At 43.4% G+C, this 26,404-nt stretch overlaps 1 protein-coding gene across 1 annotated transcript in view; it reads left to right on the forward strand.

Moving 5' to 3' along the window:
• cdh2 (cadherin 2, type 1, N-cadherin (neuronal)) overlaps positions 1 to 26,404 on the forward strand; it is a 60,022-nt gene that overhangs the window by 29,753 nt on the left and 3,865 nt on the right. Inside the window, exons 3-15 of the mRNA XM_053437115.1 lie at positions 7,539 to 7,759; positions 10,917 to 11,084; positions 12,325 to 12,480; positions 13,775 to 13,919; positions 14,228 to 14,400; positions 15,700 to 15,837; positions 16,324 to 16,509; positions 17,545 to 17,798; positions 18,752 to 18,894; positions 19,951 to 20,184; positions 21,075 to 21,308; positions 21,700 to 21,839; positions 26,181 to 26,345. Of these exons, the coding sequence (XP_053293090.1) occupies positions 7,539 to 7,759; positions 10,917 to 11,084; positions 12,325 to 12,480; positions 13,775 to 13,919; positions 14,228 to 14,400; positions 15,700 to 15,837; positions 16,324 to 16,509; positions 17,545 to 17,798; positions 18,752 to 18,894; positions 19,951 to 20,184; positions 21,075 to 21,308; positions 21,700 to 21,839; positions 26,181 to 26,345 (2,357 nt within the window). The remainder of the gene's footprint in view (positions 1 to 7,538; positions 7,760 to 10,916; positions 11,085 to 12,324; positions 12,481 to 13,774; positions 13,920 to 14,227; positions 14,401 to 15,699; positions 15,838 to 16,323; positions 16,510 to 17,544; positions 17,799 to 18,751; positions 18,895 to 19,950; positions 20,185 to 21,074; positions 21,309 to 21,699; positions 21,840 to 26,180; positions 26,346 to 26,404) is intronic.

Here is a 26,404-nt window from a genome sequence, read left to right on the forward strand (position 1 = left end):
CCGGCTCAGAACCACAGGCTCGCGGGGCTCGCAGTTATCAGCTGATGTTGCCAATGGCTGCTTCGCTTTTATGCTTTTCTTGTCTCCAGCCCAAAAAAACATTCTTCAGAAAATAATCCTCCAAACCATCAGCTCTTTCATCTAAATCAATCCAGTTGTTCTCTGTATGTATAAATAGGCTTGTGTTTGACTTTGTGCTTATTATCACTATAGGAAAGCATGAAAGTGATGGAATGGATGTATTGTTTTTTTTTTTTTTTTACTTTAAAAGGCTCTTTTATACAAGTAGTGTCTTTGTAGAGGCATATTAATCAAAAGCAATCAATATCTGATATATATTTACGCCACCACAGACATTAGTTAATTTAATGTCCAGCTGAAAGCCTGCACAGTACATTTGAGCATTTCCTAAGATGTATATTACTGTGGTGCATTACTGCCAAACAGTGACCTAGCATTGCAGAAACAATAAAAAGTGATGCATGTAGCCATCCTTAAATGCCTTATTATTCACAATCCTATTTTCTAAAAGGCATCTCAAGTGTCTCAGCCTGCCTCTGTCCTCCAACCTCACCCGGATCACTTTATTTCACTCACCTACCTGCTTTTGTTCTCCATCTCCACTCACTACCCCGCCATTAATCATTGAAGCCTTTGTAGAGTGGACAAAACGACCAGTGCTAGTAATTTTAAGGTGAATTAGGGTGTAGAGGGCAATTTACATGCTGTGACCTTTTATGAGAGGACACAATGAGGTCAGAGAACATCTTTAATGGACACGAAGTTCAGCACCTCATTTCATATAACTCAGATTTACATCTGAGATGCTCTGCCAGCAGGGCGTTGTAGACTGTAGGTCTTAAGATTTAGAGACAGGAGGTTGTGTTGGTGTGCAAGGTCACATTTACCCAACACTTAGCCCCACCATATAATTGTAATTCTGAGTTTTCTTCTTCAAAAGGTATCCATTATTGTCCTTTCTGAAGGCGAGTGGACAGTGAAACCCTTCCTGGCGTTTTATTTTCTTGAATCTATAAATCTTACAGCATTTATGATTTTTTTCCCTGTTTGATTTACCAGCATATTAATGGGATGCCTCCCATAATGAGCTTCACCTACGAGCATTCGCAGGGGTCACGGAGCTTTTGCTGAAAGACATCATAAAGAGCAGGGGTGTTTGACATCTTGGTAATGTGGTCAGTTTAATACCCCACCAAAGCCTCCGTATCAAGCTGCTCGTCTCAATAACTCAGAAAATCCCAGTAGCTGTGCGCTGATAACTGCAGCAGGATGTAGCTTAGCCTTATCAGCTCTCGGCTCCAGTGACACAGTAATCCACACAATGCTCGGCTGTCATTGTACTGGTAAACACTGAATCATTTCATTTGCCCAACAAAGGTGCAAGAATAATTGCGATGTCCCCATGTGAGCCCCCCCCTCCCCGCCCTTAACCCATCGAGATTGCTAATTTACAAAGGCCAACAATTACTTATTCAAAACGGCCCAACTGTCATCATGCATTTTTTTTGTTTAGCCACTGGAATAGAAGGCTCGAACCGATTGTCACTTCGTGTAAATCACTGCTGTTGCTGGCGTTTGGCTAGCGTGTTTTACTGACAACCCAGCAGGTATCTACTAGGCATGAAGTTGATGTGAAGGCACGGGACAACCATTGGAGACGTAATGGTGGTTTTCTTTGAGGCAGATCATTGCTGAGACACGACATAGAAGAAGCTTTGTACTTAAGAGCGACAAAGAGATGCTTTGGCACTCTGAAGGAAATGGAGGTGACTCTAGTTCTGCTTTCAGACATGCACTGAGCTTCGGCCCTCCCCCGGGTCAGTCACATTCTCCCTTACATGCTCACTCGGCGAATGTCCGAGTGGGCCCATGTGAGAAATCCGCAGCAGCTAAAATAATACAAATATTTCAGGATTTAAAAAAGGTGCCATAAACCTAGAAGAAACAGAAGATGTGAACATGGAAAGACAACGAGATTGGTGGACAAAAACATGTCATATCTAAAGCAGAATTTGTAGATTGTGTCTCGCCTCCTGCATGACACACAGACACCCCTCCTCGCCTGAAAGCTCCAGATATGTTCCTGTTGTTTTGAACGTGTCTGACTCGGACAATCTCTGCTGCTTTCATCATATGTGAAAGGCAATGTCCGACAATGAATTTGGTCTGGAGGGAAGTCTGCTCATCTTGCAATTCGATGGTGAATACAATGTTGTCAAAGGGGGTTGCGGTGTCCTGGCACAGCAAATGACCATGTGATGTGATATAAATACAAGTATTAAAAGAAAAGAAAATGGTTTCCCTCTCCTAAGGACCAGTTTGTTAGATAAAGGAAGCTTAAGCGTCTGTGTTTGAGATTGAGTAATTTCAGATGGTTCCAGCCGCTTAGACATCCACGGCGCTTGTGTTTGTCAGTGTGGACACCAATGTGAGGGCTTGTGATAAGGGAAGGTAGCACCAATATGTTTTTTGATGGATTGTTTATAATTCTATAATTGAAGCAGCAGATTCCGAAAGCTCCAACAATATGCATAAACCACACAAACCCGAGTGGTAGGGGAACGGTCACTGCAATCAAGCCAGGAAGATGAGCCAGCTGCCTGTTAACTGTGTTTATGCTCTGATGCAATTCCTCTTTAGTTTTTTTTTTAATTTCTAGAGACACAAGTACAAACACTGCATGTTTTTTTCATGCAAATCCCTTACATATTTTAGGAGCAGCTATAAATGCATGGAATGCTTCTCGCGTTTGAAGTGCAGTGCATTAGTAAAACGCCTTCAAGGGCTTAGTCTGGCAAAAGGCATGCTTTCTCTGAAGAATACCCTATTTTCTAAAAAACAGAGCTACTGTGAATTATTGGATATTTAGAAATGTCTTGGTTCAGATGAGTAACTGAAACATAGTATCTCCGCACATGATTTCCCTGTTACAGTAATGGTAGATTTTTGTTATAAGGGATTGATGATGTTTTCACAATAACCCAGATTTATTGACATAATTCTTGATACATCTATGCAGATTAAGATCATCTATTTCAATTTAGGTATTTGTGATAAAAGACAAACTAATTCATCAATTTGGTTAGACCATAGAGCAACAAAACAACAATTTACATATAATAGTATCCTTTCAATTTTATTATCTGCATGCAAATGACTATAATTATGAAGAATGCAATGTAATAAGTCGCACAACAGCATTTGTTTACTTGACGTGCTTGAAGCTGTAGAATATCCATTCATATTTATAGCCTCTGGGGAAAATAGTAGATGTGCAATTACACATAGCAAGCAGTCATCTTATTTTGAAAACACTTTTGTTTCGTGTTTTTAGCAGTTTGTGCAATAATTGGGCAATTATAGGGTACGCTGAGGAGGATATTTGTGTTGTTGGACGCAAAGTTTTTTCGCTGGTAGAGGATCCTGACTTAATTTAATACGTTATCTAAAGTTTAGGATGGGATTAGAAATACATGTCACAGAAGTTCGAATCGTGGTAGCGGATTGTGAACTCCAACGAGGCTTAACAGGATCTTCACATTCGTGGCGCTGGCATGGATGTTTCGCACAGCACATTCAGTTGGAGCCTTGCATTGTTCAGTCGCCAGTGCAGGCCACTGTACAAAACCTGGTCACATTCATTTGTGAATAATGTGTTTTGTCAGGGGTGTTGTAGCATTTCCCGGCATTGGGTGTGGAAAGAATTGCCATTGGGGTATTTGCCTAGGTCTGCATTTATTTGCAGCTACTGATGAAACACCTACGCTAAGTATTTCTCAACTGCCAGTGACCTCACTTCGAAGTGAATGATGGTGGTATTGGGATGATCTCACATGAGGGGTTTCAGTCTTGTCACATTTACAGTACATTAGAGGGACTCTCTGCCTGCTCACTTGCACCCAGTCGATTTGCCAGGCAGACGGAAAGGCTAAGATTGTGGAACATTTTCTTTTCGCCGGCGAAGTCACAGAGTCCACATTTCATTTCCAAATTAAATGTATCGCTCGCTGCCTCTGCCTATCTCGCTCTCTAACTATTTGTGTCTGTCTGAGTTAGAGTTATCACGTGAGGAAGCAGACAATAGTGAGGCACTCTGGCACTACGGAGAGGTTAGCTTGGGTTTTTGTGTGTCTTGTCAGCGAGGGAGGGGGGTATCTAAGCCGTGAATGGGATCATTGAGTCGTACGTAATTTTGGGCCCCGGTGCAGGGCATTAGTTGGACAGGCCGTTCTGCTGACAGGCCCGTTTCTCCCTCCCCCCTCTCCCTTCCCTTCTTTTTTAACCCTAACCCCCAATTCCCGATTGCTGCATCGGCATTTCTGCTCTTACCAAAGGCCTTTATCGTTGAGCCCATGACGACATGTCTGATGGGGCGTGGCAGCCAAGATTTCTTTTAGCCCTGTGCCGTGGGGATCCCATATATCAAGTTGCAGCAGCTACGTTTTTAAGCTAAGCCATACTGCACATTTCTGTGTTTTTGTTAGCCACAAGAATCCATCTTATAAATGAATAGACACATCCCGGACATTCCCATTCATTATCATTGGGAATGGTGGTGCCTGCTGGGAGTTTTTCTTGTGATTGCTGTGGGGGCTGACTGTTGAAGGGCCTCTCAGAGGTGCCCTGATGGCTAAATTTCAGGCAGTGTTAAAGAGCTGGTGCTCCGCTCAAAAAGGGGCTTGGCCTAAAATAGCTCACATGGGAATGGTGCTGTCAAGTGGAACGCTAACAAAAAGTAAAGTTAAAAATCCCAGTAGGACAGAAAATGGAAACATATGCGCTTCAGCTTTGAGGGAAAGAAAGGACACATGTGTGATAGTTACACTTTCTAGCTGCTAATTATGGACAAAATAGTCACAACTATGCCTATTGGTCGGTTCATTTTAGAAGCACCACCATGAGTCTTTTAGAAGACTCATACCCATACATACCAGCAACATGTTTCTCAACTGCAAATAATTTAGATAAATATAAATAATTATTCACAATGTTGTTGAAACAATTAGTAGATTGCTCAATTGAAAGTACTGTAATAAATACAGATTTATGATAATAGATAAAGTAAATTACATTTTTATGGAGTATGGACTGTCAAAGCATATAATTCTTACAATTCGAAGCCATAACTTTTGGTTTAAGGGAATTGTGAATAATTGTATATTGAAAACAACAATTCCTGGTTATTTAAATTAGTTTGAACTTTCAAATATCTGGCAATCTTAATTTGAAAAATCTGTATTTATTACAATACTTTCAATTGAGCAATCTACTAATTGTAACCATTGCATTCACTGAATAAATATTGAAGAAATGTTACGATGTACCATTCATAAACCAAATGCATCAGTTAAAATAGTAAGTGAGACTTTCACCAGCAGCAACACTGTGAAGCTTCTCAGAGCTATGGACTTTTCTTGTGCTGAAGTGTGAGTTATTTTGACAGTCGCCCTCAATCTGTATTCTACCTCTGCCTGACTATCTGCTGACTTGGGCTGGCTGGGTTGATTGCTTGAAGGCTTTGACTTTACAGGTGGCTGACTTTAAGGCAAACCCCTCAGAGAGAGAAGGTCATCTACCTGGTGTCAGCGTTTCCAGGTTCAAAGAGGGGAAAAAAGGCTAATTGGTCACCAATAATTGAACCAGGGCACCCGGGAGGGAGATGCTCTGTATCAAGTGTATTCTGCTGCAGAAGAAAGAGCGTGTCATCTTCTGTCTTCATTATTGGAAGTGCCGCCTCGGCTGCACCGCTATTTCACCTTGTGTGCAGTTGAGCAATATTTAGATGAATGACAATTCTTTAGGATAAGAAAAAGTCCAGTGTGCGGAGCTGCTTTCTGTTTTGTTTTTTTCAAGGGTTTAAAACTGTGATGGAATGCAGCTCATGGTCCTTGCAGCAGATTTGTTCTCTGTGTTTGGGTTTTGATAAAGCGAAGTAAGATTGTGTTTTCATTCGTCGGGATGAATAGATTGAGAATACACTTCATGTCGATTTTCAAACTTTCCCCACAACCAGACTTTTCATTCCCAGCCTCAACACCTACTTTTTCTCGTACTCACATTAAAAAACATGTTAGTTTGTAAAGGGTAATATTGTTGTATTTTCCACCCCCTCCCCGTTTTCACTATTAAATAGTTTTTTCGAGGAAGTTTTACCTTCGATTTCTTGATGTTGCCTGGAGTTCAGCCGTTGTCCCTTTGGTTGTCCACATAAAACACAGGTATGTGTTTGTCAGTGCTGGTGGAACGGAGGGTCTGAAAACGTTCACCCTGCCTGCAGTAACAAGCGGCAAAGAAAATTGTAAAATTCCCCCCCTGTCATCACTGAGAGATTTATTAGTGGCAGGGTGTGGTGCACTTTGGCAGAATTTATTGCGAGTGTTTGGGTGATAATATTAAATAGGCCTGGGAGTAAATGTATGACTTCCTTCAGGCCGCAAGCTGGTCGGCTGCATCCTTTCCCCAAGCCCAGAGGAACTCGTTGCACTCAGTGCAGATGATACTCTGAAGACATCAGTGAGTCCCCAAGGTAGCAGCACAAAGGAAGATTAGGCACCCTGCTTCAAGGCTTTTGTTAAGTAATTCCACATCTGCTTTAATAATTCAAAGCGGCACCAGCAGAGCCCCCCACACAAACAATATATGGTAACGTTGTGATCTCTTTGGCCGGGAGGTATTTTTTATCTTTGCCTTTATGCCGTTTTGTGTGCTATAAACATGAGGTGGGCCTGCCAGGGAAACACATCCATCCACACAAAAGGATCACACAATAAAGCTCTTTGCCTATGTGTGTGTGTGTGTATACGTGTACATGTAGGTGCTATGTAGGTTGCGCTGTACTGTCACTCACTTGTAACATGAAGCGGTGTTGTATCACTGCCATTGAAGCACCTGTGGGACCCGAGCCCCCATGAGCCACCTGTCTACAGTATCTGTGTGTGTGCTGTGAGTTTTCTGTGTGTTTTCTGTGTGAACACGCTGATGAAATGAACATCTCATGCACCGACTTCTGTCTCTCGAGGATCGGCAGTCATCCGTGGTAGGCAACCCTGTGCACCATCGGGGACAAAGCTAGCATGTGGCGGCGTGTTCTCGAAATAAAATGAGACTTGCCGAGTGGAATTGAACATTTTCACACACACTGAATACATTTTGTCAGAACCCGAACACACAGTGAGGCATTTAGACAGTCTAATGTACACAACAGGTTTTAAATGTATTGTTTTCGGATTCTTCTTAATAGCCCTTAAGGGGAACACTTTTCTTGTTTTTTGGGGGGTTTCTCTCCCTCCAACTCTCTCCTCCGCTGCACATGTTTTGAGCAATACCTTTGGGGCACAGCTTGAAGTGAATAATGCATGAGTGAGAGGGAGAATCAGAAAACCTTTGTGGACCCTCTGTCTGTCTGGCTGTCTGTCTTCCAACCCTTTGTCTCTGTGTCTGTTTTTTTTTCCTTGAGTTTTTACTCCCACTGTAAGGGCAATTTCTAAGTTCAAGCCATTTGTCTCTGTCTCTTGCAGTGAGGTTTCTTGACTGTGGCCGAAGTGGTCTGGTGCGCCTCGAATGCAGTAACCCCGCCGACTTCCGGATAGAGGCTGACGGAGTCGTTTATGCTGCCAGGAGTCTTCAGCCCTCTACGCTCCCTGCATCGCCGCTGCTGATCAAGGCCAGCGACTCCACCACACAGGAGCAATGGATGACCCAAGTCAGGCTGACACCCGCCGCTGCATCCAGCCAGCAGGTGACTACTTCTCACCAATTTTTTTTTATTTACAACACTTCTGATTTGTTTTGTTGATTGTGTGACTGATGTAGGAAAGCGGAACGATCAATTCTGCCCTCGTATCAGATAACTCACGGTTATTAGGCACGACGCGCATTCACAGATGACTAGTTCCCTAAATTGTAGCAGGTGTTCCGAGAGACTGGATGGATGCCTGCTAATTAAAACTTAATGTGTCAATTTACAAGGAGCACAAACATATACTCAACACGGTCAGCGGGTAGCAAGAGCAGATGCAAAATAGCTCCCCATAAAGTCGATTTCCGCAAGCGTGCCTAGTGATTGTGGGGGGTTATTGCCTTGTCATCCAGAAGGGGACGCACCTCTCTCACCGCTTTGACAGGAAGCATCTGTCTGTGCCGTCGAGTGCCGCTCTAACCGTTCCAGTGGACGTGTTGTGCATTCATCGGCAATTAGTTAGAGTGACCATGTGCTCGTATGTCAACGTTGTGGTTGGCCAAGGATCAGAGAGAGTGCACGCAGACACCAAAAAGCTGCTCTACACATGTTTCAGCCGTCTGCCTTGTAGACAGGAAATGAAAAGAAGCTCTGGAAGGCTGAGTTATTGCAGAGGTTTTAACCTCGGTGCCAGTAGCTTATGTGCTACTGTTCAATTAGATAATATCTGTTGCTCTAAACTTACAGGATAGTGCACCGTGGCACTGCACACACATGCTAGTCTCAGCGTGCCAACTCACTCTGTAGGGCCATGTGAGCCTGTGTGCAAGTGTTAATAATCATTGCATCGAGATCTTAAATCACAAGCCGTCTGGTTTCTTAATGAACACCCCCCCCCCAAAAATGCAGTAATCATGTTTGTTTTGCAAAGACCAATGTGCTTTTTGTCCTAGTCCCTGTTATACACTTAAAGGAATGGTTACAAGTGGCCATTTTCGGAGTGTGTGTGTATTGCAGCAGATAATCTCAGGGAAGGCAGCCATCATGTTTTATGTGGGTGCAGATTAAAAGTTAATACCGACAGCTATGTGCAGTTAATGTCAGTGCTGCAGGCGCAGTGATCTGCTGCACCGAAATTAAACCTGTAGCGGGTAATGATTTCACGGCTTTTCAAGACGCCATTGTTTGCATCTGACAGTCATTGACCACAGGGACCACTGCAGGTATGTGATTTTAATGATACCATTGGTCACTGGGGCCGGTTGGTCAAACGCAAATACGCACCTTCCCCAAACATTAACAGAAGCAAACATTGATTCTACACATGTATACAAATGATCAACTCATCAATAGCTCTGATCTGTGTCAGTTGAGAGGTGTTGAATTTACCCTGATTGCTATTTAATGAAATCAGGGATTGACTTTCCTGTATCCCGCTCATTTATGAGGTCATGATTGGTTATCTTCCCCCCAGTACAATTATTGTCATGAATCACCAAGCATCTCTTAATCACATCAGCGATTAAATATTTTTTTATTAGTGCCATGAATGCGGCCGCCTCAGGGAAACATTTTAATCAATGACAGCCAAACAATATCCCCATTAACATGACAGTGGCCTCGGCCTCCATTTCCACATCTATTGGAACCTCGGCTCCAGTAAAGTCCGTGAGCGAAAAATGTCTTCTGAATCTGAAAGTGAGAATTTCTCTAAAAAAGGCCAACACACACACACACATGCATCTACTTTCCCCACACTCACAAACACTCGGGCCATCACTCAGCCGAGCACCCTCCTGGACTCTGAAGCAGACTCCCAGTCAGAAGATGGAGGGCGCTCGGCGAGTGTGGATAGGCGCAGACCTCCACTGCACCGGAGATAGATGTGTGTTGGGGCTGAACGAACCCGCCGTGCCATTCATCATTCCAGATGCAGGTTGCAAATAATTACTGCACTCACTCGCGCCCCTTTTTAATAGGGTAATAGATATTTCTGAAGCATGCCCCTGTGCTATCTGTCCGCTTGCCTCTCTGCATTTCCAATGTGTGAAAGCAGCATAATCGGATTTCAAACATGATTAGTGGAAGCTCCCCGACAGCTCCCCAGATGTTAGAGGAGCGGGACTTTGGGATATGGGTCACGATATAAGGTGACAAAGTGGTAATTAATTTCTGTGTTTGCATAGGGCAGTTTGTAATGGTTAGTCAGCCTCGACTACATCCGAACCAATCTGCATTCAGATAATTACAGGCAACGGTAAGGAAGATGCATCAAGAGATGTGACAGTTAAATATTATTCCCGGCGATCAGTCGTTGGCATTGCCATATTTCACATATTGTTGTTCTGTTTTCTTTCCTTCCTTGTTTTGTTCAAGGTTATTTAAACTTTCTCTGGCACCATTTCAGTCTTCCCAGTCTCTGGAGCAGCATAGGCAATTTGAGCCATCTGTGTGTTTAGTGTCTGGCTTGCAGGTACCATCCTCCTTTGTTTCAAATCTCATTCATTACAGCCGAGGGAGGATGGCAGATCCATTATGTAAGCTGGTCTGTCTGTGTGGGTGCATTATATCAGCACATAAGAGGAGGCCGGACATTTAAAATAAAACCGGCACTAGTGTTGTGCGGCTGCCGCAGTAGCCACACCGGAGTGTTTCAAGGCATATCATCACATATTTTACCTTTGATTTTTTTAAAGCCACAAATGCTCACAGTGGCATTGCTAACACGCTGATGTTTAGCATTTATTTTGGCACTTTACATTGGCGGATCTAGAATATTTTTACACAGAGGGGACAATCATATGTCCAACATCTATGCACAGTTCCTGATTCAGTAAAGTGCACATTTAAGTCTTTCCTTGTTTAAGTTTAGCCCTGGAGCTGTGAGAGAAGCCACGCATCATTAAAGCCATTTAGAATACTGTTCCCTGCTTAAACACATTTTGCACTTCAGGGGCCAATCGGATTTCAGCCGGGACCAGTGCCACCTGGTTCCCGCCCCTGGCACATCAACATGCTACTATTTACTACCTGCCACTGAACCCAATGACGATCGATCCAAAAGTTGTTAAAAGTTTTTACCCAGCTGTTGGACAGACTTCACCTTGCCGTCCAGAGGGCCGTGCCGCCAGCGTGGCTAAAAATACACGTTCTCGTATTTTACAGCGTAGATGTGATCACTGCCCACCTCTCAAACTAAATCATTTCCCTTTTACAGGTCCAGGAAGTGGCTGTCCCTCCAGTCATGTCCAAGGATTCGAAGGAAATAGTATTTCCATCACGACACACGGACAGCACACTCAAACGCGTGAAGAGAGACTGGGTCATCCCCCCAATCAATGTCCCGGAGAACTCACGAGGCCCTTTCCCGCAAGAGCTTGTCCGGGTAACGTAACTCACCCAAGCACACATGCACATGCGCACACACACACATACACACACACACACATACATACAGACACACACACATACAGACACACACACACACACACACACACACACATACAGACACACACACACACACACACACACACACACACACACACACACACACACACACACACACACACACACACACACACACAGCTTTTTGGTGGGTTTGACAACGTTGTAGGTCCCTGCTGCCCTGAGCTCCCACTCAGAGGGTCACACACACGAGGCTTGTGCCTTCAACAATATGCTTCATATTTACAGCACTTTGCTAAAGGTCGGGCCTCTTTTCTTACACTGTATTATTTATCTCTTGTTTCAGGGGCCAGTCGGTACCGATGTAACATATTATTTAGAAGCACAGACAAATCTGAAGTGCTCACGAGTGCAGCTGCTCCTTGGTTGCCTGTCCAGATATCATATACCTTTTATCATGGCTCAAGGACGCACACGGCCCAGTTCTTTTATAACAACTCTCGGGCCGTCCCACACAATACGAGGGACGGCCGAGAAGAAGTAGATCCCCTTTCAGCAAATTAAGATGACTTCCTTATTGAGCGCTACTTCCTGTACATGATGTTTTTATATTAAACCAGACATATAAGAAGGGATGTTCCTGGGACTTGGTGGTTGTTATCAGGCGGACAAAATTCTTTGTTTGCTCAGCATGGATCTTGGGCTGTGTGCACAGAGGGTCTCAGCTTACATTGCAAACAGGAAAGACCGCTCGGCAGAGACAGAACTTCAATACTCACACACACTCTTAATATGCACTCTTTTACCTACTGTTAAACCAGTGCTGAAATGACTAGCTGATAAATGAGTCAGTCTACGGGCAATTATCGGCTAATTTAATAAATAATTGAATTTATAGCTTGTCATATTTGCTTTTCTTAATTATTATAAGAAATGAGAAACAATTGGTTTTGACTGATGATCAGAAAAAGAGAAATCTATATGTCTGAAAGAAGTTGCTAGAAAATCAAACAATAAAAATCAATTGATAATTAGAAAATAACAATATAACTCTGATACACTGTGACCATTATTGGCTTATTGTATGTATATTTTTGTATCAACTGATTGAATTATTCCGAATCAAAAGATTTTATCATGTTTTCGTGTTTAAAATAATAACAAAAAAATGATGGCAGACTTTTGAGAAGTGTCAGCTAACAAGTTCTCATCTCAAACAGATTCGGTCGGACAATGACAAGAACCGCTCCCTCAGATACAGTGTGACAGGCCCCGGAGCCGACCAGCCCCCAACCGGCATCTTCATCATCGACCCCATCTCTGGGGAGCTGTCAGTCAACAAGCCCCTGGATCGGGAGCACATCTCCAACTTCCACGTAAGTCACACACATAATAGTTAAATTTTTTATTTTAAAAGAATCCCTTTAATGTGCTAATTATTTTTCCTGCCTAGTTTATCTAGAGAAATGCTTGTTCCCTGGCATGGTTTGACATTCCTGCCAGTTGGCATGTGCTCAACAGTCATGTGTGGCTTAAATGGCCTCCTCAGACTCAATCAAGGCCAGGGTCTCCCAGGAAGTCTGACTGATCCGTCTGAGAATTTAAAGGATTTAACATGATGGTTTTGTGTGAATTGTGCATATATGTGTCTGTGTGTGTGTCTGTGTTAGACACATTGCGAGAACCCCAGCTAGAGGTTCTAGAGCTGCTTTATTCATTAGTGCTATTGTCTTTACACTTCTACGAATTTTAAATTCTAAAGCCATATATTCCTGTGCTTTAATTATAAAAATAAAACTGGTAGACGTCAAAGTTGTAGCTAAGATAAAATAATGCAATGCATTTATTTAGTAGACACTACTTAAGCTATCTTTGAAGGCCACGAGACAAAGAAGCTCCACAGATAAAGGTGGATGTGAACTGTAAACTGAAGAGAAATACAGACTCAGTATTGTGTTACTGGAGTATGTTGATATGTAAGTTTGCCAACGTCTATTTCCTTTAATTCCGTCAATAGATTTTGCAGCATGCACTTGACACTGCAAGAATAGATTCATATATACACTGGAACTACACCGTAAACCAAACATGCACTGGCATGTGATTTTAAACCGTAGATTTTCAACATATTCTTCAATATATTACTTGTATTTATTCCAGCGCACGAGTCCTCAACCTGCACTTATGCAGGAAAAAACACACACACTTGAAGTGCAGAAAGATCCGGCACATCAGAGTTGTTTTTGTAAAACAGAGCTGAGTCGTTGCTGACCTCGTGTTAGGCAACAGTGGTGAATAAAATCTGAGTGTATCTGTTTCAAGAGACAAACATAAAAATGCAGCTAAAATGTTTTTGCTGTTTTCGACTCTGTCAGGTATCAGACTGAATCTCATCACGGTTTGTCTTTTCTTCTTCGCGTGCAAGAGCCAGATGTAGGAAAATCTTTTTTACAAAGAGAATTCCTCTTTTGGTCACACTGGTTTGAAAACAGAGTATTTTTCTGAACTTTTGCTCTTTTGCTTTCCACATTCAGCACATTGGAATATTCGAATGATGTTCTGTGGGGTTAACAATCACAGAATTGAAATGGGCGCCGTTCAGTGAGTGGACTCTCCCAGTATATTTGTTTGCACAGTTAACACTCCAGATGTGTTTGTGTTGTCCTCCAGCTGAGAGCTCATGCAGTGGACCTCAACGGCAACCAGGTAGAAAACCCTATCGACATTGTGATCAATGTGATCGACATGAACGACAACAGACCCGAGTTCACCCATCAGATCTGGAACGGCAGTGTTCCAGAGGGTTCCAAGCCAGGTAATATATACTGAAGGCCGACCACAGCACCACACGGCATGAGCAAACGATTGGCTGCAGTCTGAGCCTCCACCTCCACGTGTTGACACAGCATTAGCAGATCAAACAGCATCGACGGCATTCCTGGGGCGGCCATTTTGTTAACTTTGCTTCTGCTGTATAAAGTCTAGGTGTTTTTAAAAGATCACAAGAAAGAACAATCTGATGTCGAAATTACAAAACAAAATAAAACAGCTCTCAGTAAAAAAAAAGGAATTCGACACAACATCCTAGTATTTACATGTGTTCTCTCTCTTTCCATCCCATAGGAACATTTGTTATGACGGTAACATCTGTCGATAAAGACGACCCCAAAACCAACAACGGGATGCTGCGCTACAAGATCCTGTCTCAGAATCCAGAGAGTCCAACGTCCAATATGTTCACCATCAACAACCAAACAGGAGGCATCATCACGGTGGCGGCGGGCCTGGACCGAGAGGTGACTCGCACTGTTTCTTTCTGTCCTTTCTTGTGGTTGTCGTCCTTCATTCCTTCTCTCTTTACGTTCCTCTACATCTGCTCTCTTTCTCTTGATGTCATATTGCTCTGTTGTTGTTAGCACTCCACTCCCTCAGTGTTTATGAATGCAGACTTATTATTAAAAACTTCAATTTGCATTTTAAGTGAAACCTTCCTTCCATTATATCAAACCGTTTTTCTGTCTTGCATTTGCTGCTTGTTGTAGACCAGCACGTCCATTTCCCATGTTTACATAAATACCAGGCGCATGTTTTATATGACGACAAAACACAGCTTGAGTATCGTTGCTGATATTCAGCCTGAGAACTAATGAGCTAAAGTGAAAGTGAATTTTGCAGATTAGCAACTAAATGAGAAGTAGAAATGGACTTGGCTCTTTCACACATATTTACTCTTACAAGGAGGCAGCGTGCATCACCGAGCGGCTAAATGTCCCTCCCCTCATTCTCGCCTTTTTTCCCTCTAAAGCAGAAGCTTTACTTGCATTTTTCTTTCTCGCCTTTTCCCCGCGCTGCGAAAGCGACCCCTCTTTCATTTAATTGGATCGCACGGCTATTTGGGAAAATAAATAAAATAATATAGAATGCCGGAGCCAGTTGGTGCAATCCTAGGGAGGGCAATCTGGCTAGGTGGCTGTTCAATCACTTCCACCCTGGGGGCGCAGTTTTATGTCTGCCAGTTGCCACCATGAAAGTAATTTGCCCGGCTCTCATTACCTAGCAACTGGTCCGTCACCTGAGTGGCTTTTAATGTGAAAAGAGTCATTTGTTGGCTTCATGATGGTGTGTATGTGGCAGAGGTGTGAGTTCCACCCATCTACCCACAAACCCACATGTCCCCATAGGGAATAAATCTGATTTATATAAAAGGCCATCATCAGTCATTATAATTAATAACCCATCCAGTTCAGATTTGTTGCCTTTTAGTTGAAAACATAAATAATAATGCACATTGAGTTACCAGTGTATCAGGGAGGCTAAAGTGAGCTGTGATTCTAGAAATAAATCTTCATGGAGCTTATAATGTTGACACTGACTCAGAGAGCTGTTTATTTAACCTTGTGGTAATTTATAGTTTGTGGAAGTTTTGTTCAAAAAATATATATCGTGATAAACAGTGTGTCTAATCTTTTGTCTGTCCTCATCTGCATGAACAGAGAGGGCTCAAAATAACATAACAGTAACAAATGGCTGCACCAGTCCTATACAGAGAAAGTGTGTTTTAATCCTTTCATTTCTTCTCTTCCCTTCCCCTCCAGAAAGTGCCCCAGTACACACTCATCATCCAGGCCACAGACATGGAGGGCAACCCCATGTACGGCCTCTCCAACACAGCCACGGCTCTCATCAGAGTCACCGACGTTAACGACAACCCGCCAGAGTTTACTGCTGAGACGGTAAGAAAGAAATTGATATGTAAGACAACTACACCGTAATGTTAGCGAAAGGAAAATACCACAAGTATCCCCCCCCCCATTTCAGCCTAATGTGGATATATGCACTGAACCTTCCGTTCTGCTCACTTAACCTAGTTCTGCTTGCCCAGCATTTCCAAATCCATACAGATATACAAGTAGGCAGCCGTGTGCAAAGTGTATCCCCCTACAAATGTTGACACATGCAGCTAGGTGGGTGTCCGCCCGAGTGAAAGAGGCACTTACTGTGTTTGCGAATCACTGAAATTTGTCCTGCTCCTGTTGGTGCTATCAGGGGAGGACAGGGGATGAGTTGACCATGACGACATGATAAGTTACCTCAGATGTCTATTTACTCGAGATTGGTCCCGCTGTGCCGTGTAAGGCGAGGGCCCGGTGCGCGTTCTGCTGCCACAGCAGTATCACTAACAGCTCACTGTTCTGCACGCTCATGGTTTATTCATGCAGTTCTTCGGCGAGGTGCCTGAAAACCGTGTGAATGTCATCGTGGCCAACCTGACGGTGACGGACAAGGACCAGCCCAACACACCGGCCTGGAATGCTGTCTACAAAATCACCGGGGGCGACCCCACTGGCAGGTTCTCTGTGCCCACTGATCCCACCACTAACGAGGGACTGGTGACGGTCGTCAAGGTGAGGCCTCCTCCTCCTCATACTCCACTGCTTTCATCCCTCAGAGCTGCACACATGTTGTTATGCTACTCTGAGAGGTATTGCTCTCGTTATTTTCTGTCAGAATATATTTATAACATCTTCTAAGTTATATTTTAAGCACTTTGATAGAGGTTAAGAGGTTGTATATGTTATGTTGCTTCCTGTTGATGAAAAAAACAAATGAATAATTCAACTGTCCAGCTGAGTTTTATGAAGGATCAAAGAAGTTTATGTAATCAACTGACGTGTTGTTGATTTTGGAAGGTTTTGCAATGTTTAACTGACTAAGTTGGGCTTAGTGTGTTGTAAGAGCCGTGTTAAAAGGCCATTCTCATTTTGAACTAGAACGGCACATGATACTGTCTTCTAATGAAACCGCATTTAAATTCAATACATCCAGATTTTTATTTAGATCTGCAACAAATTCTACACCCTCATAAATATCTGCACCATAAAGGTGCTTGCTTCTTCCTTGATTTTCATCAAGATCCATTAATTATTTTCTGAGAAAAATGAAAAAACTAAAATGTGAAAAAACTGGGGTGAAACATCCTGGATCCGCCCCCTGATCGAGATCTGTATCAAAGTGTAATGGGTTCCTTCTCGGGTCAGGCCCCGCCCAACACAAAATTTCATGGAAAATCAGTTTAGTAGTTTTTGCGTAATTCTGTTAACTAACAAACAAATGCAGGCAAAAACAGAGCCTCCCTGGTGGAGGAAATTATGTGCAACTTTAAATGAGTTGACATTATACAAACCGTGTTAACAGTTAAAGATTCAGGACACACTTCAGGGGAAATGACTCCGTTGCACAATTCTTACATCAGTCCTTTTAATGGTGTGTATCCTTCAACTGACCACAAAAGGAGACAGTCACTTCATCTAATCTGACTGTCTACAGAGGAAGAAACGGCTTCCAGTCTTTGTAATGGAAAAGTGTAATGCGTTTAGATCCATTCTGCATTTTGATGTGCGATTCACTCTGAGCGTTTTCTCTCTTTTCCTGTTCTGCAGCCTATCGACTATGAAATCAGCAGGACATATGTGCTGACAGTGGAAGCAAGGAACGAGGTCCCTCTGGCCAGAGGCATCCACTCTCCTCGCCAGTCCACCGCCACTGTGTCCATCAGAGTGATAGATGTCAACGAGAGCCCTTACTTTGAGCCCAACCCCAAACTGACCAAACTCGAAGAGGGAATGATGCCAGAGTCGACTCTGACAACCTTCACCGCGCAGGATCCTGATCGCTTCATGCAGCAAAGCATCAGGTTGGTTCTGCAAATTTTGGTTAAAATATTACATAACTTTAAATGGAATCAGGTCCAGTTCACAGATGTGAAAACTTTACCATATATCAATTAACTTTAATTAAAACCATTACAATAGCAATACAAATTTACGAAATTAACTGCTCCATTCATTTTCTTAATTTAGATTTTCTATGTACTATAAAAAAGGCAGCGAATACAATAGCCAAATTGATAAGATGCCAATATCAGTTATATGCTCTTCTACAAACCAATCAATGTGAAGTTCAGGTAAAGCCCACATGGGTAATCAAACATAAACAATGTTGTGAAAACGTCCATCATTTCATTGACTGCTTGTTCCCTCTTCAAGATAAGACACAGATGTTTAAATCAAATATTTAATTAAACCTTTAGTGGATGCATTACTGTTCATGTGGTGCCCTACGTATATCATATAATGATGTGTTAGGATAACTCTACATCCTGGCGGTTTTCTCCACCGTCTCTGCTGAAGTAGCACGAAGCCGCAGTCTCCATCTCAAGCTTGTTGAACGGGCCCCATTTTTCTTCTTTTCATCATCAGGCGTTTTTCGCCTCACAGCTGTTTGGCCACGGACGAGTTTATCTGCCTGAAAACAGTCCATGAGAAATACGCTTGCTTTGTAATTCCACGGTTTGTCCTACAAATTAGTTGGAGCTAATGATAAGTACAAGCCAGCTCGGTCTCCCCCGAGAGGCTGCTCTCAAAACTTTAGAATAATTATGTAAAATTTATGAAATCTAAAATATTTATTCGCTGTAAATAAATAAAAACAAAAAGCTTTTTGAGAAGAAAGCAATGCCGAATTGACATAGAAACTAAATCCATCATCTAGATTAGCTTTTTTTTTAATCTGTCTCACTCTCACACCCAAATGAAAAGTAAGGATTATGAATTATAGTAAAATCCTCTTTTTCCTCTCTTCCCTCAGATACTCCAAGCTCTCAGATCCAGCAGGCTGGTTGAGGATTGACCCCAACACCGGCCGTATCACAACAATTGCCGTTTTGGACCGAGAGTCGTCCTTTGTGAAGAACAGTTTATACAATGCAACGTTCCTGGCCACTGACAGTGGTATGTAACCATTTAAGTGGCACTGCGGTTGCCAAATATACCTTGTTGATGTCCTGTGATGCCCCTGTTACAGGGTCTAGGTGTTTTAGCTAGGCTGATACACAAGCACTCTATTTCAGGCCATTATTGTCAGAGCATTCAGGAGGAGATAATGCTGCCTTTTCAAAAGGAAGTCGAGCGGATGTCCAATGTAGCTTACATCTGAAAGGTCACCGACTACCTCTGTGATGTTTTTCACCTAAAGCCAGAGCACAAGCCCACTGTTATTGTTGGGGGAAGAAAAATAACTACCTCAGTTACAGCCACAAAGACAACCGCCATGCTTGAAGGTCACCCTTTTACCAGGCACTTGGCCTGTCTGGAACGATGACCACCTTAGCTGAAGGTTAATGTACTAGCAATCCCAGAACCATCATCCAGCATGTGGATATATTCACCTCTTCCCCGCACTGGTGGGATTTACCTCTGTTCAGGTTTACCCTGTTCTCCGGAGCATGGCTTAGGCCAATAGGCTTAAAAACTCTACCACTAAAGAGGTTTCTCGGCATTAATGGGTCAGGATTGGATGACTAGCTCCTTTGAGCGTGGCCTGAATGGTAAAAAAGCCTCTTAGCCGAGTGAATACATAGAGGAGCCTGAGAGGAGCGACAGTGGGCTCTGTTTGTCTGCTTTAGTATTCCCGTCCTGCGTCCTTCGTCAGGAAGACGTTCTTTAGGCACACACATTCACACACCCACACACACACTTAGTACCCAAATGTTCTGATATCTCCCTCTTTCTGTCTACCTCCTCACTCCAGATTAGATTCTCAGATCAGTATGCAGTTTGAATGGTTCTTCTCCCGCTAGAGTAAATAGCTGTTTAGAGTTTGTTTTTTTGCCATTGGACTCAAAGGATAAACTTCATACTTGCTTTGTCCTGTTGAATTCATTATGAGTGCAAAAAAGAGAGCTGGAATTCCAATCATGTGTTTATTCCTATCCATATGAAATGAAAGGAAAAATATCCCCCTTATAAATATGTATGAGCTAAGTGTGCATCTGTTGGTCTGTGCAGGAGTCCCTCCAGCAAGTGGCACAGGCACTCTCCAGATCTTCCTGATGGATATCAACGACAACGCTCCCAAGGTGTTCCCCCAGGAGGCGGAGATCTGCGAAAAGCCCGAGCCAAACGCCATCAACATCACCGCACTGGATGGAGACCTTAACCCGAATGCGGGGCCCTTCGCCTTTGAGTTAGCCCACAGGCCCACCGACGTCCGGAGAAACTGGACCATCACAAGAATCAGCGGTAAGACGAACACAAATTTCATATCAGCAGCTCATTAGATTCATATTATACTGTCATCTAAAGCAAAAGGCCCAGGCTGTGAAATGCCTTTCGATAACCTGTCAAGGACATTGCTTCATCTTTTCCGACGCTGGCCTCCATTTGTATTAATTACTGGGAACAAGTGAGAGGCGAGAGGATGACCCTTTTCAGCTTCTCTTTTTTTTTTTTTCAATCTGTGGCATTGAATAATTAGAAAGAAAAGTGTAAACTGTAGCAGTATATGTCATGTTCAGCAGTCGGTTGTTCAATAATTAAAGCTCGCAACACTTCAGAAATCAGTGTCACACTGCAGAGGGGTCAGGCAGAGCTGAGATGCACAGTGCTAAAATATGCTAACCTAGCCAAGCACTTGTTAATTGTTTATGCTAATTTCAAGCAAAAATAACTGGCTTGAAGAACTGTTGTTATTAGATATTTGAAATTCAGTGAATATACATCTATCTTAACAGGATAATGGCATTTGGATTATGGCGGCCGGGAATTTAGCGTAAGCAGCATTATCAAAAGGTATTCAGTAGATTTATAAGCTCCAAATCTAAATCCTGGCCATGTTTTGGATTAGATATGCTGATGCAACTTCCAGGTAGGAATTTGCGCTGCATTTTTGTGTCGTGTAATCGTACTGTGAGCATGGTTTACACAAACGGCTATTCAGAGTTTTGATTTAATACCTTCTGATAAACTTACCTGCCTGGGAAACATGATGTTGCACATTAACTTGCTTAATCTCTACACTCACCTCCTCGTATTGATCGTCTCTGAAAAGGAGCCATCAAAGATCAATCGCTCACTCTCGTGTTCTTTCCCTTCTCTCTCTCTCTCTCTCTCTCTCTCTCTTTCTCTCTCAGGTGACTACGCACAGATGAGCCTGAAGATCGGCTTCCTTGAGAGTGGCATCTATGAGATCCCCATCATCATCACAGACTCGGGCAACCTGCCCATGTCCAACACCTCCTACCTGCGGATCAAAGTGTGCCAGTGTGACATCAACGGCGACTGCACCGACCAGCAGCACATCATGGCCGCCGGCCTGGGCACAGGCGCCATCATATCCATCCTCCTCTGTATCATCATCCTCCTCAGTGAGTGTCTCAGTGGCTCTCTCAAACAGCACATCACACACACACACACACACACACACACACACACACACACACACACACACACACACACACACACACACACACACACACACACACACACACACACACACACACACACACACACACACACACACACACACACACACACACACACACACACACACACACACACACACAAACACACAGGGATTATAAACACAGCTAAACATTATCCGAGATACCACTAGATTACTGTAGGATTACCAAAAAGATAGCCTTTGATCAGGCCCCCATCCAAGCCCTAAAATGTCAGATCCGATTGCATTTGTATGAAAATATGTAAGTTATTATGTTTTGTAATACGAGATCTCCCTCTGTGTCTGTCCGTCAGTTCTCGTGCTGCTGTTCGTTGTGTGGATGAAACGCCGCGACAAGGAGCGTCAGGCCAAGCAGCTCCTCATCGATCCCGAGGACGATGTGAGAGACAACATTCTCAAGTATGACGAGGAAGGTGGAGGAGAGGAGGATCAGGTGAGAATCTCCCAGTGAACACACACAACACTGACTTATTTTAACCCATTAAGACCAAAGCATTGAGCCTCACAAGTCTCATCCTGCTCGAAAGCGAGAGGCACGCAAATGTCCCAGCCGGTTTAAGAGGTAAACACAAATATGTTGCATACGGTCTTAATAAGTTAAAGGTCTTGACAACATATTTTCTGCGTCAGCTTCCCAACTTAAGCATTTTTTGTTTTGCCAAAGTAAAAACTGAACGATGTCTGTTGGTCTGTCTGTGCTGCTTCGTTTTTGTCTCACTGGTTTTGAGATGTCTCAGTCGTATGAGGCAAGATATTTAACATTTAAATCAGAATCTGTCGACAGTTGTGTGGGTGTTTACTTTTTACTCGCCAGGCCACTGCCAATCAAACTTCAGAATCCTGCTGAAGCAGATACGTTTTTGAGTGTTAGTCATAAAAAAATAAACTTCAACTAACTCATTTTCGAAATGAATATTTACATTTGCGGGCAAATATTTAAGAAGCTGATTTTTGGTGTGTTCCTACTTACGCTCAGTAGAGAGTGACAGTTCTTTGACAGGGTGACGTAAGGCGAGTGTGTGGTCTTTGTTAGGGAGAGACGTTCAGGTCACATCTTTGCAGCATAGCAGCAGTTTGTGTAGAACGGAAGCAGCTTTAAGACAAAGAGGACCGCCTAGTCTTTTTCTGCAAGCATACATACTGCACTCTTAGAATGCATTCTGTTAGAGTTAGACTTTTTTTCTCTTCAGAAAGTAGCTAGTTATCGAAAAACTGGGATCAATAAGACAAACACATGGTTCTGGAAATATTGGAAATGATTTCTCGACTGGAACTGGTTTCTATTACACAACCCACACACACAGACACACAAACGCACACCAGAATAGGAATGCAGTGCCACGGGCATCAATACAGTCACATCTCGGTATCCCCTTACACTGATCAGGCACATACAGACACAAATTCAATTGTCCTAATGACCCCTTGTTAGCATAACGGAATCATTTCATCACAAAGGCGGTAATATACCGAATGGGCGATTTTCTTGTTGCTGGCTGAAGTGCTCCAGTGGCTTAGGTATAGCCGAAATGAGCAGGAGACCGCGGCCTGACCCAGCGCAATGCCAAATTAGCCTCTGAGTCTTGTAATTGGTAAGCTGATGTCATTTGGAGACAGACATCTGCTGTGGCGCAATAATGAAGCTCTGTCTAAGGTAACAATACGACTGGAAAGCCATTACACATCTGCCGCCGATTAGGCAAGAGGGAGCGCGGCCGCTTGTGTATTCACATCATCACGTTCACGCACAGAATGCACAAACCTGTTGGCCAGAACGTGTCGAGAAGGAAAGCGTAGCTTGATATAAGTCTCCGCAAAGGCGAAGAGAGCGGCTGCAGCAATTTATTGAGGGAAAACAAGCTTCCGTTTTGAGTGGCGCAGAGGAGGGCAGGGCGCCAGGAGGAAATGGTCTTGTCTGCAGAATTGGGGGGAGTCAGCGTTGGGTAAAAAATGGACCTGACTTTCCCAGCGATGTGGCCTTTGTACTGCCCACCTCTGTTCTTCCTATCCCCCGCCGGGGAGGAAATTGAAGTGTCAGACCACTGGGCGCTCTCGAAGTATATGATTTTAGTGGCTGCCACCATCGGCCTGGTTTGTATTGGTTTGAGAAGCACTCATTTCAACAAACAGCGACAGCTGATCTGACTGCTCTCAGAGGATTTCGGTAAAAAATAATGCAAAAAGGAAAAAGCAAATTGAGACGTCGCTGTGTGCAGGTTCACAGGGGAAATAGAGAAAGTGTGAGTCATGTGCTTCTTCATGTGACCTCAGAATAATTTGAGGCAGGTTAACCTTGGAGGCCCAGCGATATACAGAGAGTATAAGTGCCGCATGTATTTGTCTCTAGAGATGAATAAAGGTTTCATGTCAGAGGAAGTGAACTTCTCTTACACTGTGCGAAAGGAAGGAAACGGTGGGATCATGGTAACGCTGCCACCACTTCACTCAACCGGACAAGAAAACCAAGCAGTCCGATTTAAGAGAGAAGTCAATAAATATGGAATATATGCCTAACTTCCTTCTTGTTGCGTTAGATTAATACTTTGCTTTTGTCTATATGATAAATATGAAGCTTCAATTTGCACAAAAACTAAAAGAAAAAGAAATAAATGAAAACAAGTGTCCATAGATGACGATCTTCCCTCCCGTACCTCTGTTCCCTGTCTTTATTCTAAGACAAGCTAAGATAATGGCTGCTGGCTCCAGACTATCGTTGCACAGACAGACATCAAATAGTATCAATTTTCTGATCTAATTTCCAGCAGTGACAGTGAATGGGTGTGTAGCGTTTCCCAAAATGTCCAACTATTCCTTCAAAGCACTTTTATTAAATCATCTAATCTGTTGGACGTTTAATTAAGAGCGAGATGGGAAATTTTGAATAGTTAGTATCTCCCACTGCAAAGGGAACCAGTACGTCTTCATAACTATGTCAAGGAACACTTGCACAGCTGCTCAAAGACGACTTTTCTGTGACTCATCCACTAACTGTACAGCTTCGCCAGCCAATCGTTTCTTTTGGTCCAAAGTGGACGTGTTCATTACAGTCCTGTGAGGGTCTTTGTTTTCAGGCGACTTCATTCATTGAAGGCGATTGGGGCGTGAAATGGATTTCAACAAATAAGATTAAAAAGAACAACTTACCTTTAACTTAGTTTAGTCGTTTTATAAACTTCAGTGGACACAACAAACAGTTCCCTTGTTCTCTGTTTCCTCTCCTTGATAAACCAGTGTTTGTTTGAAACGTGTGGGATCATATGACTGATGATATTTCATGCCCTATTGAATTTTTATTTTTGATGCTGCTGCTTTGCCGGGTCCCGGTAATTAAATTAGTGCGTATAATGTTATTATTACCAGTAGGAATAAACTATGAAAAGAAAGTGAAAAGAAACCTTATCTCTTAAAAGAGGTTTTGGACTCCCAGTACTCTGGTGGCCCGATGATAAATAAACTCAGCTCTTTTTTGAAATGGCTCTGTGTCTCACTACAGATAAAGTGTATGAGACTTAGCAACGTTCAGTCTCCCGTGTTTGAATGTGGGTCATGAGTGCCCGAGGCAGCCATTTCACCCGGCCAGTGTACAGTGAGGAGTCAATCCCCAGAAGGAGGCTGGTATGTCATTAGACCTTCCCGCTTAGTTCAGCCATTATACAGTTCCGTTGCAATTCCCGCCACCAACTGCTGACCCCTCCGGTGTGTGACCTCACCGAGGGTCAAACAGGAGGCAGACGGAAATGGACCCGAGATGATGGATGACCGTTGCTCTTCTGCCGCTACGGCCCCCAGGGTGATTGTCATCACCCATGAAATCAGATTACACATGAATAATCAACGCTCTCGTTTTTAGATTTGAGAGGATACTTATTAGTGCGGGGCTGAGTAGGTGTTTGTCAAGTAGGTGCTCGCCTCGCCGTGTTTCTCGGCTGTTTGTGCATCATCACAGGGTTTATATTTATTCAGAAATTTATTTTTACATCGGAGTGTCTGCAGCCTTTTTCTTTTTTTATGTATTTTCTTTTTCCCTTCCCTGGGAGTGAGCGTGCACGTGCCTGTGTGTAGGTACATGTGCGGCTGAGCAAAGACAATTTTGAAGGGGGGATATTAGAGATGGATGGATTACTGAAAATCTTCTAAAGAGGGACAATCCATCATGCACGCTTATTAGGCACACACCCTGATTCTCAAATGGCATTTTCTCTATCATATCTGCTGTCACTGTGATACCATCCAGACATGCAGCTCCGCTCGGCGCGCCTCTGTCTCCCTCCTAACTCCTTTTCTCTCCCCGCACTTCTCTCCTCCTCCTTCCCTGTTCATGACTTTGCACAAACTGCGAGCCATTCAGGTTGCCTTGGTAATGTTAATAGGATTAGCAATGGCTTATGCATATCCACCATCCCGTGTCTGGGCATTGATTAGAGCAAAACAGTCGCCTGCACATCCTTCCTGCAGCACACTGCACAAGTACAAACACTCTGCAGCGTATGATGTGGTCCTCAGCCCGGACCCCCCCCCCCAACCCCACAGTGCTGGCTCGTTTAATGTGTCAAATTGTCCCTGGGCTTGTGCTTCACAGACAAGAAGATTAAAGTTTCCCTCGTGTTCCCTCAGCTCTCCTTCGCCGCTTTCTGAACTTAAAAACTCTTTCCTCGACTCAGTTGAACTCCTTCCGTGCGGCGCAGGAAATGTTTACCTATTTAAATAATCTCACCTGGTTCTTGGGTCTTGTCGCACCACTCAGCTAACTCCCATCTGTCTGTGTGTTTCCTAGGATTATGATCTCAGTCAGCTCCAGCAGCCGGACACGATAGAGCCTGATGTCATCAAGCCGGTGGGAATCCGCCGTCTAGACGAGAGACCCCTCCACCCCGAGCCCCAGTATCCCATGAGGTCAGCAGCACCCCACCCTGGAGACATCGGAGACTTCATCAATGAGGTAAAAAAAAACAAAAAAACACCGGCCATCAAACACTTATTGAAAACTGAAAACAAATC

Source organism: Pleuronectes platessa, chromosome 13 (assembly GCF_947347685.1).
Source record: "Pleuronectes platessa chromosome 13, fPlePla1.1, whole genome shotgun sequence".
Classification (NCBI taxonomy): domain Eukaryota; kingdom Metazoa; phylum Chordata; class Actinopteri; order Pleuronectiformes; family Pleuronectidae; genus Pleuronectes; species Pleuronectes platessa.